Source organism: Balaenoptera acutorostrata, chromosome 10, assembly GCF_949987535.1.
Source record: "Balaenoptera acutorostrata chromosome 10, mBalAcu1.1, whole genome shotgun sequence".
In the NCBI taxonomy this organism is placed as follows: Eukaryota; Metazoa; Chordata; class Mammalia; order Artiodactyla; family Balaenopteridae; genus Balaenoptera; species Balaenoptera acutorostrata.
The window spans coordinates 86,294,694-86,313,034 of record NC_080073.1 but is presented as its reverse complement, the minus strand read 5'-3'; the positions used below and the strand labels follow the sequence as shown (position 1 = coordinate 86,313,034).

General features: G+C 39.5%; 3 protein-coding genes and 1 long non-coding RNA gene across 4 annotated transcripts in view; 2 read left to right on the top strand and 2 right to left on the bottom strand.

Moving 5' to 3' along the window:
- The window catches only part of LOC103016137 (uncharacterized), a 115,793-nt gene that overhangs the window by 90,482 nt on the left and 6,970 nt on the right, over positions 1 to 18,341 (bottom strand). The gene's annotated exons all lie outside the window — the stretch shown is intronic.
- Positions 92 to 8,993, top strand: LOC103018003 (histone H2B type 1-M-like). The gene is made up of 2 exons (XM_007177375.3): positions 92 to 568; positions 8,599 to 8,993. The coding sequence occupies exon 1, from the start codon at positions 107 to 109 to the stop codon at positions 557 to 559; it is 453 nt and encodes a 150-aa protein (XP_007177437.2). The 5' UTR covers positions 92 to 106; the 3' UTR covers positions 560 to 568; positions 8,599 to 8,993.
- Positions 8,008 to 9,846, bottom strand: LOC130709010 (uncharacterized). The gene is made up of 3 exons (XR_009009419.1): positions 9,769 to 9,846; positions 9,565 to 9,626; positions 8,008 to 8,119 (listed from the first exon to the last, which is right to left on the bottom strand). It is a non-coding gene; the product is annotated as an uncharacterized LOC130709010 (long non-coding RNA).
- LOC103018292 (histone H2B type 1-L-like) lies at positions 9,719 to 16,407 on the top strand. The gene is made up of 2 exons (XM_007177376.2): positions 9,719 to 10,068; positions 14,852 to 16,407. The coding sequence occupies exons 1-2, from the start codon at positions 10,005 to 10,007 to the stop codon at positions 15,250 to 15,252; spliced, it is 465 nt and encodes a 154-aa protein (XP_007177438.1). The 5' UTR covers positions 9,719 to 10,004; the 3' UTR covers positions 15,253 to 16,407.

The window sequence follows — 18,341 nt, the reverse complement described above, 5'->3', positions numbered from 1 at the left end:
GACCTGCTAGTATCATTTACATTCCTGTTTGTGACGCCACAATAAAATTAATCCAATCATGAGCGAAATCTTACTAACCTAATTTGAATACCGCATCTATAAGTAAATGTGGCCTCAGCGGGGGCGATTCTTTTCCCAGGTGTGTGTTAGCATTAGGGTTCGAATTTTTAACGCTACAATGCCTGAACCCACCAAGTCCGCTCCGGCCCCGAAGAAGGGCTCCAAGAAGGCGGTAACCAAGGCGCAGAAGAAGGATGGCAAGAAGCGCAAGCGCAGTCGCAAGGAGAGTTACTCCGTGTACGTGTACAAGGTGCTGAAGCAGGTCCACCCAGACACCGGCATCTCGTCCAAGGCCATGGGCATCATGAACTCGTTCGTCAACGACATCTTCGAGCGCATCGCGGGCGAGGCGTCGCGCTTGGCGCATTATAACAAGCGCTCGACCATCACGTCCAGAGAGATCCAGACGGCCGTGCGCCTGCTGCTGCCCGGGGAGCTGGCCAAGCACGCCGTGTCTGAGGGCACCAAGGCTGTCACCAAGTACACCAGCTCCAAGTAAACTTGCCAAGTAAGCGTCTTTACACCTAACCCCAAAGGCTCTTTTAAGAGCCACGCATGCTTTCAGCAGATGAGTTGTAATCCTTTCATTCCAAAGGCTATTTTCGGATGTCTCCTGCCAAATTTAAAGCTTCGCTACTGTTCTTTAATATTCTAATACAGTCGCGTTTAAAATACTTATGAGGAACTTAGAAAATAACAATATGTGCCGTTAATTGCGCGCTCACTATGGGCAAGTACATTTCTATAGAACCATGATACCACATAACCAGATATCAATTTGCACTGAAAATGCCATTTCAAGTGTACAGCTTTCCTTTTCGTGCGTAGGTCTCCAAGTTGATCCTGAGGTTGATCCAGAATTTGGCGATGACCCCTTACCCAGAGCACGAAAGAGCATGCTCTGATAACTTAATTCTGCTCAGAGCTTTTCCATTTCTCTTTCCCTTTTTTAAAAAAACCATATAGACATGTATTTCTGGAAAAAATGCTGAAGAAAATGGGAGTTTTCACTGAAATGTTACACAGGTTTTTCTGGTTTTCTTGCTTTGTAATTGGTGCAGTTTCTGCTTGAGGTTCTGAGCAGCGGGTGGGGGAGGGAGAGGAGGAGCCTACACTATCCTAAAGGCACCGAGGAAAGGGAAAGGGAAGCCTTCAAACCCTGTCAGCTACTATATCTTCTTTCCCAGAAAGTCACATTTAATATATAGTTCTTTGGGGGCAGCATTCAGCTTTAAAGTCCTGTGGGTCACAAGAGGGAAGCACAGTACTCAATCAGTTAAGGCGCCTGATTAAGGTCTGAGGCCCCATTTTCAGCACCCTCTCCGCTTTCCCTGATGTCCCCGAGCGTCAAGGATGGAGAGGAAGTAGAATGAGAAGGAAAGCCCTTTCTGGCAGGATGTGGCTTTTGCTGCACTAGGTAGGATAGGGGTAACGGTTTTCACTGCTGCGGAATAGATTTTGTCGGGAAGATAAATCTCTGAAAAGAGGTTCAGAGGGGCCGGGAGGGAGTGGCCGGGAGGAAAGGAATCAATAGTCAGAGATCACCAAGAAAATTGCCAGGTAGATGAGGCTGGGCTGGGAATGAAGTGCTGGTTGAGATGGAAAATTTAGGTGGAGGGTATTGTTGACTGAGGGAGGAATGAATTTAGAAACTCTAGGGTTCTCACGATCTCCCAAAGAAACAGGGATTCATGGATTATGGGGATAGATTTTACATAATATGGCAAGCTGGGTACTTGGATGAACGATTAAAATCCAGAATAATATTTTTTTTAATTTATAAAAGTAACGAAGAGCCACCACAAAAGTAAGGAACTCTCGGTCCCAGGGGCTTGGCCCACGTGAAACCCAAAGCACCACAGCTGACTTCACCCAAACCTGCGCTTCGTTTTTTAGGATGTTATGTGATGCCTGGCCATGGTGGAGAGCATGATAAGAACACTTTCCCAGTGAAGCTGAGACACCAGACCAAAATGAACTAGAAATAAACACACAAACACACCATAGATGATGGCAAAGAGTCTGCCCTGAACCTTGGTGCTGAGTAGATTCCACTGCTGAGAATTTGGACTACAAGCCAGACTTCATACTTACTTGTTTCGGCTTTAGTACCACAAGGATTCAAGACACCCAGGCTGAGAATTTAATTTAGGGATATCCCAAACTGGTTTGGTGCCCCTGAGCACCTGGTAAAAGCAAATACAAATCCTCTCTGGAAGAATAAGCTTCATTTTAGGCCTCAATAAATCTTCACAGATAAATATCCAAGAAAATGAATTAGCAGCTTCACAACCAAAATTAACCAAACACACCATGAAACAAGGCACCATGACCAAGAGCAATAGACAATGAAAACAAAAGCACAAATTAACAGATACAGACTTCAAGTGACTAACTTTAAAATCTTAAAAAAAAAAAAAATATGTGCGGGATTAAGAGAATACAAAGAATTATCACATAGATTTGAAAAAAACAAATAGAAATTCTAGAAATATATATACATTTATTTCCAGAATTTCTATTTGTTTTCTATAGAAACAAATGTTACTATTCTATAATAAATTATATATATAATTATATATTATATAAATATATAAACATAAATTTATATAATACATATAAAATTATATATATATATAACAAATTATATATATACATATAAAATTTTAACAGAACTGAAATTAAAAGCTTACTGGATGATTTTTTTTTTTTTATTTAATTTATTTATTTATGGCTGTGTTGGGTCCTCGTCTCTGTGCGAGGGCTTTCTCTAGTTGTGGCAAGCGGGGGCCACTCTTCATCGCGGTGCGCGGGCCTCTCACTATCGCGGCCTCCCTTGTTGCGGAGCACAGGCTCCAGACGCGCAGGCTCAGCAATTGTGGCTTACGGGCCCACTTGCTCCGCGGCATGCGGGATCCTCCCAGACCAGGGGTCGAACCTGTGTCCCCTGCATTGGCAGGCAGACTCTCAACCACTGCACCAACAGGGAAGCCCTGGATTATTTTAATAGCCAACTGGACCCAGCTGAAGAATTTTCATGAATTATATAACCAGATCACAAGAAATTATCCAAAATGAAAAGAGAGGAATGTCAAAGTGAGTTTAAGAGATCTGGAATTAGTAGTAAAATTGTCTGGCATGCATCTAATCATAGTAGCAGGACACGCAGAAAATGATGCAGATGTGAGATTTAAATGATCATGGCTGACAGTTTTTTAGAATTGATGGATTACTCATACAATGAAAAATAAATGTAGTGAAAAATGATACAACAGAAAGGGTTACTGTGTGACACTAAACTAAGCCATATACATTCTTACAACAAATATAATGCTGATTTTCATAGGGTTGTGCCTTCTAATCCGTGTGGACACATGGCATCAGACCAAAGCACTGTTTGAAATTCTTGGGGGGAGGGGACTTGAGTGATTGATTATTTACATGCATGTTGTATCTAGCTAAAAATTCTGTTAATGCTAATCCATATTTAATGGACTATCTTGATTTTCATTGCATATAATACTATCATTAGCAAATAAAAAATCTTTGATATTCTTTCCAGTAACAATTTCTCTTAATCTCTTTTATCTTGTTATTGTGTTAACTAAAATCACAAACTGTTTCATATTAGACATGCTATTAGATGTCACCATCTTTTTCCTCCTTTTCAAGGAAATAGCTTTGGTAGTTCATTATTTATAATAATACCTGTGTGTGTGTGTGAGAGTAGTCTTTATTGTATTGATGTAGTTTCCTTTTAATTCTTTTTTAAGAGTTTTTATTAGGAATGATTTATGAAGTTTTGTCATCTGATGAAATAATGTCCTTTTTCTCCTTTAACCTTTTGCAATAAAGTACATGTAGATTTTCTAATGTTAATCCATGCTTCCAGTCCTAGGACAAATCTTATTTGGTCATGTTGTATTATTATCTTAAATAATGGCTGGATAAATTTTAATATTTTACATGGATTTAAAAAATCTCTACTATTCATACATAAAATCATTCTATGATTTTCTCTTTTGGGTTTACCTTCATCAGATTTTGTCCTTAAGGTTATGGTAGCTTCATAAACTTCACTGTAGGGCTCTCCTTTATTACTTACTGCTGTATAATAAATTATCCCCAAACTGAGCAGCTTAAATCAATGAACATTTATTATCTCATTCAGTTTCTGTGATCAGGAATCCAGAAGTGACTTAGCTGGGTGGTTATGACTCAGGGTCTCTCGGGAGGTTGAAGTCAAGATGTAAGCATAGGCTGCAGTCATCTGGAGCATAGGCTCCAGACTGTAGCTGGAGGATTCCCTTCCAAGATGGCTTGAATGCCATCTTGGATGCCAGACAAGTTCCTGGTGGCTGGTGGCAGGAGGAACTCCGCTCCTTGCCACATGGACCTCTCTGGAGGGCTAAATGACTGTCTTCAAAACACGGTAGCTGTTATCCCACAGAAAGAGAAATTATAGAGAGAAAGAGAGAGTGTCAGGAATGCCTTCTGCGACCTAGTTTCGAACATCACACACTGATGCTTCTGCCACTTTCTATTCATTAGAAGCAAGTCACTTAAACCTAGCATATATTCAGAAGGGGAATTAGAATCCACTTTTGAGGTAAGGATATTTTAAAAATTTGTGGACATATTTTAAAACCACCACATCATTCTTTTTATGCTTTAAATACTTGAATGTAAAAAGTATTTTTGCTTTAAAGATTAGATAGAAATAAGTTGTAAAATCACCTGAACTTAATACCTTTATACTTAGTAGATTTTTAGGAATTCCAGCAACCTAGACTATAATAAACCACTATCCACAGAGACAAAGTCAATAAAACTCCCACATGATGTCCTGATGGACTTTTCTCTGAGATTGTAAAGGACAAAATAGCGGCCTCTGCAGTTAAATAAAACATTCTCTCAGCACATAGCAGGTACTTTTTAAAATATTGAATGAATTGAATTAATTCATCTGAGAAATCCTAAACTGCAATCAGGAAAGCAAATCTCTGGTGCACGATTGTTTTGGAATGTCCAACAAACTAATACGTTTGGTCTTTTTGAAAAAGAAAACAAAGAAGAAAATAAATATAGTAAAAAATTAAAATTTCAGAAAATACTGTGGCATATGAAAATAGGAGAAAATAGGGCTTCCCTGGTGGCGCAATGGTTGGGATCCTCCTGCCGGTGCAGGGCACACGGGTTCGAGCCCTGGTCCGGGAAGATCCCGCATGCCACGGAGCAACTAGGCCCATGCGCCACAACTGCTGAGCCTGCGCTCTACAGCCCGCGAGCCACAACTGCTGAAGCCCGCGCGCTTAGAGCTGGTGCTCCGCAACGGGAGAAGCCACGGGAATGAGAAGCCCCCGCACGGCAAGGAAGACCCAACACAGCCAAAAATAAATAAATTAAAATAAAAAAGAAAATAGGAGAAAATAATAATATAGAAAATAGTAATGAAATTTAAAATTGACAAGAAATTAAAGGTAACAAAAATTTATTTAAAATATAGGAGTGAAGATTGATGATGAGTAAAAAAATTCAACGTTTAAAGTGTAAGGTAACAGATTAAGAGTTTGCAGAAACTCTGTAAAAGAAGAAACTAAACTGAAGAATTCAGTTATGAAGGTTTATAAGGAGATTCTTGATGTGTGTCAAAATGTCCTAGCAAATTGTACCATGGCAGTAGTTAGCATATTTATTTATAAATCAATTTATTTAAGAGATAGTCATTGAATGTTTCTGGGCTAGTCACTGGCATGGGCACTGGAGATACAAAGAGAAATAAGGTTGTCCTTGACTTCCAGGAGCCCTCAGTTTTGTAAGATCGTCAAGGAAGCTTACAGTTAACTGCTTTCATTTCCCTTTATCTTTCACTAAGGCCCAAACAAGTGTTTATCACTCTTTGGAAATCTGCAGTTAGGTGAATAGACTTAGGCTCATGTGGGAACTACCAAATTCATTAAATTAAGGCAAAAAAAAATCATCCTAATTTTTGAGTGATAAAAAAATATAGTAATATTAATACCATTGTGGGACTTCCCTGCTGGCGCAGTGGATAAGACTCCACGCTCCCAGTGCAGGGGGACTGGGTTCGATCCCTGGTCAGGGAACTAGGTCCCACATACATGCCGCAACTAAGGAGCCTGTGTGCTGCAACTAAGGAGCCAACAAGTCACAACTAAGGAGCCCACCTGCCACAACAAAGACCTGGTGTAACCAAATAAATATTAAAAACATAAAAACTGCATATAAAAATAATAATAATACCATTTTGACATAGTGCAAAGCTAAGAACAGTCCATAAGGCTGCACTCACACATCTGACACCAACTTCAGGGTTCAGAGGTCTCTCCAAAACTACCCTCAGATTAGATAATTTATTAGAAGGACTCACAGAACTCACTAAAAGCTATTATACTCAAGGTTAGGGTTTATTATAGCAAAAGAACACAAAGCAAAATCAGCAAAGGGAAGAGACACATGGAGCATCCTCTAGGAAGGTTCCAAACTCAGAGCTTCCGGTAACCCTTTCCCAGTGGAGTCATGGAGTGTTAACAACACCTTCCTGCAACAATGTGTGACAACACAATATGTATTGCCAACTAGGGAAACTCACGCAAGCCTTGGTGTCCAGACTGGATCTTTAGTATCCAGTTCCTCTGGATCGAGTACAGATATGGCATGGCCCAAAGCACCCAACATAAATGATCCTATTACACTATCCAGCGTAGCTCAATGCCTCCTGGTAAACAAAGATAATTCTTATCATGCAGGACATTCCAAGGGCCTACAGATCACATTTCAGCAAAGGGCAAAGGACATACCTCCTTGGATAAGGTTAATTCTGAACAAAGTCATAAGAAAAACTATATTTTTACAATTTTGAATTAGATATCTATCAACTGTAACTTGAGTTCTACAACTATTTGCTTTTTATGATTGTTCTGTCACATATTTTTGCATACTTAGATCAACTGTGAACCCAGAAATTATAAGGAGGTTTCTTTTGGAAGACTAATTTTTGTACTTTATTCAGATGAACAACTTCAGCAGTAGTCTCGATTCATACTCCCAACTTCCCTCCAAACCCTAGCTGCAGGAAAAGAAGACTTAGGAGAGGTAGAGTTCAACTTTGGGAAAAGTTTGGGGAAAGTTTCATGTTGGTGGCATGAGCATTTAGTGCTAAATAGAAGAAAAGGCTCCTTTTCTTTACATGAAAAGCAGCATTTGAGTGGCTCTTCCTTTCATAAACCATGAAATTTGCCATCATGCACAGGGAACAGGAATTGTAGAAAACTAAAGGAGTTATGCTTTAGAATTTTGTTTAAAAGTTTTAACAGTGAATGTTAAGCTGTATTTCATAAATACAAAACAACAGAAGTATCATAGCCAAATTATGGCTATTTTTTTTAGGAAAGAAGGAGGAGGAGCATGGGGAAAAGAAGAAAGGTGAGAGAAAATGAGGACTCAGAAAAAGAATGGAAGAAGCAAACTACTACAAAAGGGAGAGAAAGGGCCTAGCGACCAAAGAGAAGCCTATAAAAGACTGTGATAGGAGAGAGGCAGTGGGTGGACAGACCTAGTCATGTATTTGGTATTTCAGCTGGGTATAATACCTGTTACATAACTGAAATATTCTTCACATTTTTTGGGTTTTAGGTTGAGTGGATTAATCAAAATGGTATCATATCTGGGAGACTTTTCTGACCAGCAGATGTAAAATGGTACCTCCCTATCCCATTTTTTACTTTCCTCCATTCATTCTTCTTTGTTATACTTAGTACTTATTGACATAAATTTGTTTATTATTTGTTTCCCCTCCCCATTCTCAAGACTGTAAGCTCATTGGAGCAGGGTTAGTCTTTTTTGCTACTGACTCCCTAATGCCTTGACTGTTTCAGACACAGAGTAGGCTCTCAGTAACCATTTGCAGCATGACATAATTAATTAATTAATTAAAATACACATACGTCTGCAACAACAGGAATAGAGGCCAGATCTGGTTGTTGAAATGGTTCAGTTGAATGAGTGACTCAGCCTTTCTGGGTCTCACTTTCTTCATCTATACAAGGAGAATAATAATAATGCATTACTTCTTAGAGTTATTTTAAGGATTGAGATAATTTGTGTAAAGCTCTTAAAACAGTTATAGTCATTTCGTAAGCATTTAGCAGTTGTTAGCAATTGTTATATTTTCCTTAATCTCTGAATTAAAATGAAAATCAGAGTGACTCTTCAGGTCAAAAACTAAAGGGAGAGAATATAAGCTTTTAAACTATTTGAATTCCATCCCAGTAAGAGTAGTTGGGAGATTTGGAACAAAGATTATATTATTGAGAAATATCTCTTGACTGAGCATGGTTTGAGTCATTACCTGTTAATGCTAATAATGACTAAAGTGTAGGTAACTCTGGAGCAGAGATTCCTCATAGCACATTATACAAGCGTATGTAAACAGAACCCTCTTCTTTGTATAGCAGATATTAATGTTGATGGCAAAATGGCACCTAACATATAAACCTTTTTTATTTCTTCAATCAGGGGAGAGATATAAGTGCAGAGAAGAAATGAATGCAAACAGTAACTGAAAATGAGAATCTGGCCATAGAAGTTATGAAGTATGATGTCTGACCTGTCTGAGATGATAGATTAGTGTGTATATCCCACCAAAATCCTACCCATTCTGATTTGCTGCACACTGACTTATCAAAAGGAGATCACTACCTGAGTGGAAGATCCTAAACAAGGTGTTTTATCTTTTTCATTTTATTTTTATTTACATTATAAAAATAGAATTTACTTCTGTTACAGGCGTAATTACTGGGAACTCATTATTTACCGTGGACTACCTTTGCTGGGGCAAGTCTGAAAGGATGGCAAAACATTTGTAAATGAGATGCTATATTTAATAAACTCTATGGATAATTGAAATTCCGCTTTCATTGTTGATTCAAATTCTTCTCCTAAGCGCTCCCCTTTCTGGACAGACAATTTATTTATATTTCAGTTTATTTTCTGGCATTAAGTTCTGAGTGGGTAAGACCTAAGAACTGTTTTGGCTTTGTTAACGATCTCGAAGGTAAAAACTTAGTTTAGCTAAGCTGACATTTAAAAGGTCACCTTCAACATCTGAATTAAGGGGAACACATTACTTCTCACCTGAAGGATTTTTTTCTTGTTTTTTGGCCGCGCCTCGCGGCTTGCGGGGTCTTAGTTCCCCAATCAGGGACTGAACCCGCGTCCTCGGCAGTGAAAGCGCGAAGCTCTAAACACTGGACTGCCAGGGAATTCCCTTGAGGGATTTTTAAAAACAGATTGCTGGGCCCCACCTCACAGTTTCTGATTCACTAGACCTGGAGTAGGATCCAGTAATTTGCATTTCTAAATTATCAAGGTGGTGCTGATGCTGCTGGTCAGGGATCACACCTGGAGAACTGTGCTTTAAATTACGACTTGGGATGTCCCTGAAATGATACTCCCAATAGCCGCACAAAACTGAAAAATCACCTTGAGGTTTAAACTGGAAGTGTCAAGTCCTGAAAATTCGCACCTCCTTCCGGTACAGCCACCTAAGGGTGGAAAGAATAACGTGGCGTTCCACGCCCGGCCTCTGTCTGCTCCCGCCCGTAGCCACGCCCCCCCACGCAGGGTCTGTCAAAGGGCCGTCCCGCCACGCCGCTCCACGCCGGCTCCCTCATTGGATCGTCTCACCCAACTTCACGTTCCGCTGCTTCTCCCAGAACCCACGTTACGCATACGCCACGTTACGTCACTTCGGCTCCCCCCACCGCCACCGCCCCGGGGTCTCCAGTAAGCTGCAGGCTTCCGCCAGCCCCTTCCGCGCGCGAGATTTCGCGTGGCAGCCACCTGCTGATGCGCAGGCTCTGCGGACCCAGCTTCTCCCCGCTACCCCTGGTTACTGGAGAGTCCCAACAGTCCATGAGGACATGCGCAGATTAAAACGAGGAACCGAGCAGTTTGAAGACCGAGGAACAGGGCAGCAGACCTCCGGTAGTTTTTTCCTCCTCTCTCGACTTTTTCTGAGCTGACGCTTTCCCTCATAACTGATCCCCAGGACACCTTCCTTGCACCACCCCTGTTTATTATCAGCACATTTCTAGGGCACTTTGTGTGAGGATTAAGTGCGTGTATATGTATGTGTGTGTGAATTATTATTACTTCCCACTTGAATAACTATATGTGTTTTAAATTTCATCTTGAGATGCACGAAGGGCCTACATTTATTAGGCTACGGTAGACACAGACCCTATGGCCCACAGTACTCTTAGAGGTTGACGAAAATATTTTAATTTCTTCTAAAATCAGAATTAAAAATGAACTTTTAGGTCGATGAAAACGTTTTGTGTAATACTAATATTTTAATGTTTATATAATTTTAATAATGTTATTATTTTTCTTATTATTTTTATGGAGGAGAGGGCCCAGGAAGGCAAAAGTGCATAGGGCCCGCAAAACATAATGCAGCCCTGGGTGCAGTTTGCACACAACCATCTCCAGTTATTTTTATTTACTTAAAAAAATTTTTTTTTTGGCAGACACCTAGACACATTTCCAAGTGCTTTCCAGATGTTAACTCCTTTAATACTCGTAACACACCTATGAACTATTGTTATCCCAATTTTACCCAGATAGATTGAGTCACTTAGAGCTTAAAATAATTTATCCAATGTCCTCTAATAAATGGCAAAGGGGATTCTGACCCAAGCAGCTTAGCTCCAGGGTCCCTGCTCTAAACCATTGCACTAGAGACATTATCTCTTGGTAACGCTAAGCAATCTGAATCAATCATAGCAGGTAAAATTTAGAGCAAACTAGCCAGGCTACTTTGAGCCCTCTTCTTGACTTGGCCTACAAAGATTTGAACAAATGCTTAATATAGTTTCTGACAGCTCAAGGTCTGATGATCCTAGCCTCTCTTAGGTTCCCTGCCCCACTATTTCTTTTTTCTTTCTTTTCTTTTTGATTTGTTTTATTTTGTTTCGGAGAATCATCTTCACTATTTTTGCTCATTAACATGAATTTTACAGTGCTTTACCAAAAATACAGTGCTGTTTTGTGGCATAACATTGAATTTTTAGGTTATTTTGGAGTTTATGAACATTTTAGCATATTGAGTCATCACAAAACATAGTATAGTGTATATCTATTTCTTAATTTGAGTGAATCTTGTTTTGTATCCTCCAATCGCATTTCATAGTTTTATTCATACAGATCTGGAATATTTTTTCCTGGACTTAGAATCCTTAGAAAGTGTTGTTCTGTTGTAAATGATTTCTGGTTTTTCTGTTTCGATCCCAGAAAGGCCATGAATTTTTATGTGATGCTCATGTAGCAACCAATGCTTTTAAGCTCTGTAAGGTCTAATTATTTGTTTATAGATTTTCATGAATTTTTACAATGACATATTATTTTCAGACAATAAAGATAACATCTTTTCTTATTGCATCCTTACCCTTCTTACTTGTACTTGTCTCATGCTATTGGCCAGACCCTTGGTGCCATGTTGAATAGGAGTAGTACCACCAAATTTTGTCTTTCTTTTGACTCTTTGGGAATCATTCTAAAATTACACTATTAAATGTTGTGCTCACTGTAGCTACTCCTTAGAAGTAAGTAGCTACTCCTTATCCTTCTAGTTTGTTAAAAATGTTTATAAAGATGGAGTGTCATATTCAAACAAATATTTTCCCAGTATCTATGCAAATGATAACAGTTTTTCTCTATTAATTTCTTACACTGGCAGATTTGATGTTAAACTTTTCCTCCATTCTTGGAGTAAACCCTATATGGTATACTATTTTTTTTTTTTAATAATGTGGTCTCTTGGTTTCCATTTGCTTGCATTTCAACTAGAGCTTTTCTTTAAAAAAATGAATTTCATGAGTAAAATGAGACTATAATTTTCTCTCATCTCTCTCTTTCTTTCTCCCTTTGTTTTCGTTCTGTGTTGTTCCTGTCCAGTTTAGGTAAGTGTACACAATTTCAAAAGAAAAAAAAGGAGAGCTATTTTTCTATTGAAATAGCTTCTGTAAAATAGGGCTTATCAATTACTTAAATTTCACTAATACCTGTAAAACCCAGTTGTGCTTGGTATCATTTAGATTGAAGAGTACAGGAGAGCTTTTTTTTTTTTAACTGCCTGTCATATTTCCATAATCATAACTTGTTTATTCAACCCATTACTTAATTTTTTTCTTGAAAATTATCCTTTTCTGTTAAGTTTAATTTTTTGTAAAAGTTATTCATAGCATTCTTGTGGTTCTTTATATCTCTTTTTTGGTAGCTACTTTCCCTTTTCTATTCCTATGATTTATTCACACACACACACACACACACACACACTCTCTCTTTTTTTTTCCTCACTAGTTTTTCTAGATGTTTGTCTATTGTTATAAGGTTTTTCAAAGAACAAGCTTGTGGTTTATGGATTATCTCCATTTTTTTCTTTAATTATTATTTTTTTTAATTTCAGGTCAGGGTTGACATATTTAAAATAATATGTCAATGTGAAAATCCATGAGACTCTATAAACAATGAGCTCTAATAAGAGCTCAAGAGGGTTGGTAAATATGCTCACCACATAAAAATTCATGACCTTTCTTATATTAGCAATGACCTATCTGGAATTGAAATAGAACATCATTCACAACAGTACAACACATTCTAAGAATTCTAAGGCTGATTCTTTCTACTTTATTTGATTTATTTTCCTGTTCTTTTTTTAGCTTTTTTTGTTGAACACCTAGTTTGCATATCTTTAGTGTTTCTTGTTCCTTAATATATGCATATAATATTATATATTTCCCTTTTAGTACAGCTTCAGATACATTCAACACATTTTATATGTATTACTCTCATTCATATTTATCTCATAATATTACATAATTTCCCTTACGATATTCTAATCCATGGTATTTAGAAGTGCACTTTTAGTTTCCAAGCATATGGGAAGATTGTTTTATTTTTACTATCTTAAAAAAAATATTTTCTATTGCTCTTTAATTAGCTGATAAAAGAGTACCGTATATATGAAACTGTTTTTTTTGTATCCTTTGTGACTTTTTCTAAACTCGGTGTTGAATTTTTGAAATTATTAAATGCATGCTTTTAAAAATTGGACATTCTCTTTGTGTTAAGTGCAGCAATCACAGATAGATCAAGTTTGTTCATTGTGTTGTCCAAATCTTCTATAACCATACATGTTTTCCTCTGCTTGTTACGTGAATTTATAAGAGTAGTATATGAAAGCTTGCCCTACAGCTGTAAACTTGAAGTTCTCTTGCTAATTCTGCCAGTTGTTGCTTATATAGTTAGTGGTTGTGTGGTCAGGTGCATATAAGGTCCTGAATGTTACATCTTATCAGTGGATTTTTATTTTATCATTATGGAATATAGCTCTTTTTTATTTTTAGTTCTATTTTATTATTTTTTTAAATTTAGCCTGGTTTTGATTGTCCCTTGTTCCTTGATTGTATTATTACATTTTTATTTCTTCAAACTTCCAGTAAACAGTTATTTTATGGTCTCTGATAATTTCAATATCTGAAATTCACTGCCCGAGGGAAAGAGAGGGAATCTAAAGCTCTTGTTTGTTTGGATGCCTGACCCTCCATAGTGTCTGTTTTCCTCTTCGATTTGATAACATTTATTATAAGCTTATATTTGGACATTCCAAGTTCCTGGTAGAATGCCTGGCACGTAATAGATGCTAAATAATTACTGAATAAATAAATCACAATCAATCTGTGTACAGTATATCTAGAGAACTTGGGTTCACGATGCTTCCTTCTTGAAGGTGTTTATGTTTGCCTTCACAAGTCACTAGGAGGCGCTATGAACCTAGGTTACTAATTTCAGGAAGCTTTCACTGAAACACGGTGGGGGCGGGGTGGGGGGGAGCGGAAGGTTGGGGAGCCTGAGGAATGTTAGGAAAAAAAGTCAAATTCAGGGAGGACACCTCTCTGCAGAAAGGAAAGAGGGTACTGAAAGAACTAACTAAGAAGCTGGTTTCAGATGAAGATGATGATGGTAATAATAATAATAAATTTAAAATAAATGTGTTAAACACCGGGTTCTTAACTTTTAGTAAGTTTTTGGGTTTTTTGTTTGTTTTATCATTTCACTAGTTAGACTGAAGAACTATTTCTGACCCTCCTTTGTGGCTAAACTGGATGTGATTTGCTCCTTTCCAGTTCGAAGGTTTATAGCCATAGAGGCTACGAAATTCTTTTCTTTCTTATCTCCCTTCAAGTGATGTAATTTTATTTCCCTGCCCTTTGTTTTTACGCTGTATTTCTGCATTTTCTGTACAGTGGGAAACACTGTACTCGGAATTGTCTGGATAATCGCCTATTTTTTCTCAGTTCTTCCTTTCCCTCTCACTGGATTCAAATGTAAAGATACAGCTTTTCCAGGAGCTGTAAACGGGCCTTGCAAATCGGAGACTAACCGTGCCACGAGCTTTGCCTCCTTGGTATTTCAAAACACTGGAGAGAGTGACTTCCAGTTTTTAAAATTAACAGACTAATCTGAATTGTTATAAACGAATCAGAACTCATTATAAAATAGGTTAACTGGATTAAAGAAGGTGGCCTGATTGCTGGCAAACTGTCTCAGGATATGACCAGTGAGACAGTATATCTGGAATGATTTATTTGCATGCATACCTCAAGACGAACGAATCAGCAATTGCATAACTAAGTCTTTATTTGCATAACGTTGCCTACAAATAAGCAGGATCCGGTGGCGCGGACACAGTTTTCTTGTCTTTCAGAAGACATCGACGGTACGATGCCTGAACTAGTGAAGTCTCTGGTCCCGAAGAAGGGCTGCAAGAAGGCGGTGACCATGGCCCAGGAAAGAGATGGGAAGAAGCGCAAGTGTAGCCGTAAGGAGAGCTACTCCATGTACTTGTACAAGGTGCTGAATCAGGGCCACCCGGACCCCGGCATCTGGTGCAAGGCCATGGGCATCATGAACTCGTTCGTCAATGACATCTTGGAGCGCATCGCGGGAGTGGGAGAAGCGTCGCGCCTGGCGCGTTACAACAAGCGCTCGACCATCACTTCCAGAGAAATCCAGATGGCCGTACGACTGCTGCTGCCCGGGGAGCTGGCCAAGCACGCTGTGTCCGGCGGCACCAAGGTTGTCACCAAGTATACCAGCTCCAAGTAAATGTTTATAGCCACTTTTCAGAGCCATTTCACGTTTTCACAATCAGAGCTGAGCACTAGCTTGTGCGGTTTTGTGAACTCTGGGCTTTAAATTAGCGTCAAGGGTAACGCTTAGCAAAGTACTTAAAAAGTTAGCGATCCTCGGGTGGCGAATCTACTGTATATGGTTACTGACAACTGTTCCGCGTACGAGGGTTGCTTCCCAACTGCCAAAGCGAACGTGCACTGAAACCACTTAGTGCTAACCCCAATCCTTGGACCTCTTGGTCACCTTTATAAACTTTGTACAGGGTGCTCTCTGGGCTGGAATCGGCGCTTTGTGACGCTCTGGTCTTGGTTTTATGTAAAGCGTCAGGCTGTAACGTCCAAGAGACCACAGTTATGTTTGAAAATCCCACTGTCTAAAACCAGCACTTTCTTAGTATAACTTTGCGGGTCTTCCGCCTAGGTTCATTTGTGTGGATCTAATTCTTTTTCCTCACACTCCCTCACCCCCAGCCCTTTGCCTAGGGCTTTCAAGTCCTGGCTGAACATTTTATCTAAGATTCTTTACAAGCATATTATGTTGGGTGGCTGCAGCTCTCCAGGAAGGGGAAAATAGTTACTAACTTTTTATTTTGTTTTATCTCTTTCCTGGTCATTAGATTTTTGTTTGAAGAATGCAGTCTTCTCCCCACTCTCCTGACTCGTTTTACAAACTAGACCTGCAAAATTCACAGAATTCTGTATTCAGCCACCTGTCTTCTCACTAGAGTAGCCACATAATATAAAGATTGGCTCTGCCGCCTCCAATCTGTCCTTTTCTGTCCCCGGTGAGCTCCCTTCTGAGCCCATCGCCCTATCCTGCCTCCAGATCTCCTCCCTCTGCTCAGTTCAGAAACTGTGGAGGGATCCTGGCAAGGAAGAAGAGAGGGACCCAGGGTCGGCTCAGAACGCAGAGAGGAAGAACTGTGGAAGTAGAGATGCTTTTTAATGTGAGCTGAACACTGAGGTTTGGAACTCTACGGTTTGTGATCGCATAGTGCCCAGGAGATTAAACCCTGGGAAATAAAGAGCAGGGCTCTTCCCTCATTTCTCCGGAAACTGCAAGGTAGAGGTGTCCTTCAGGAAGCCAGGTGAAAAAGGTTCAGTTGAGGGCACTTCACCCATAAATGGAAATGCCAAATCCACCCAAGAATTGCTATCACTCTCCTTGAGAAAAACTCCTAGCCAGCCTCCAGGGCCAGTCTATCTGGTCTCCATTTTATTGTCTCAAAAAGGTAGATAATAAAATAAGCACGAAGATACAAACAAGTCTTTATTTTCAGGTTACTGAATTACAATTGCATTTCGACTGTTTCTGATCACCTTGATTTTAGTCTGAGGTCATACTAAAACTCCTCTGTTCATAGGGTATTTAGTTTCCATTCCAGAGTCACCGTGGGGGCTTTTTGTTTTTTACCTGCTCACAGCCTTTGGATGATCACCCACCTCACAAAAATCAAAAATCTGTGCTATGGCCCCAAGCCCTGAAAAGTCTGGCCCTCACCTAACTCTCCAACCCAACCTCAGAGGATTCTTTTTCTCCCTTTTGTTTTGTGTTTCTTCATTGTTTTTTGGTTTGGTTTTTTTCCAGGCCTTTGCCGTTTTTCTCTGTCTGAAATGCCCCTGATTCCACATCCATCCCCAGCACACACACAGTTTATTGATCAACAACTTCAATTTCAGCTTAATCATTATTATATCCTTAGGGAAGCTGGCCTCCATTGTTAAAGGCTCTCACAGTCACAAACAACTGGATGTATACCCAGCCCCCCAAATTAATCATTACTAAGGGGACATGGGACTCTTAGGATTGATGTGGTTGAATCAGAACCCCATTCCTGAGGCTAAGAGACGGACTCTGCCTTCTCTGGAGCACAAGGCAGGGAGGAAAGGGAGACCTTAACAAAATTGAGGCTATATTAGAAGGGAAGAGGGCAGATGACTTTTGGCAAGGCACTTGCACTGCCTGATGTAAGGACCTTCTAGGCAGATAGAAGGAGCATCCACCAAGTTCATTCATATTCAAGTGCCAAGCACTAAATTATGTACTGAGGACATAAAGGACTTGAGTGTGCATCATAATCACCCAGAGGGCTTGTTAAAGGACAGATTGCTGGTCCCATTCCCACAGTTTCTGTTTCATTAGCTCTGGGGGAGATCTGAGAACTCGGCTTACTAAAAAGTGCCCAGCAGATACAGTGCTGCTTATTTGCTAGGAGGCTTTGAGAACATCTAATATATGGTGAAGAACAAGCTACCAAAGCCCCTGCCCACATGAGCTTCCTGGTGGCAAAGATAAGTTTATGATAGAAGAAGGTAAAGGGTGTGGATGTCAAACAATGAAGTTTAGATTTATTTTGCAGACGACAAAAAGTTATAGAAAGCTTCAGAGCAGGGACTGACATAATTGGCTCCAGTGTTAGGAAGGTGTCTATAATGGCAGTAGAGAAGCGATTCCATTCAGTATTTTGTCAAATAATGATTGGATTTTCTCTGTGAGAGGCCTTATTTACAGCGGTGAGACAGACAGGCTGATCTTCTGGGGCTGATATCCAAGTGGGAGGAGAGAGATAATCAACACATTGATAACTCAGCAAGATATTTCAAATAGAGAGAAGTTCTGAGGCCTGTGAAATTATTTGAAATAAGACCAGGTGCTGTGATAGTAACTACGTGATGCTTTAGATAAGGGAACCCACAACCCAGGGAATAAAAGTTCCAGGCCAAGGCAGGGAGGAGTTTGTGCTCAAGGAATATAAGGTCTGTATGCTAGGAGATTAGTAAGGTAAAGGGGTAAAAAATGAGGCTGGGGATTAAACAGGTACCTGAACATGTTGGACCTTATAGGCCTAAAGAAAGCACCAGATTCTTATGGTGTCATGGGAAACTCTTAGAATTTTTAATAACTCTAGCCACTATGGGGAGAATGAATTTTATGGGATCAAAAGTAGAAAGAAGCAGGGAATAAAATTGAAAGCTTATTGCAATAATTCTGGTGAAATTATTAGAATTAGATTTAGGAGGAGAAAGTCAAAAGGATTTATTGAAGAGTTAGGTTTTATGGGT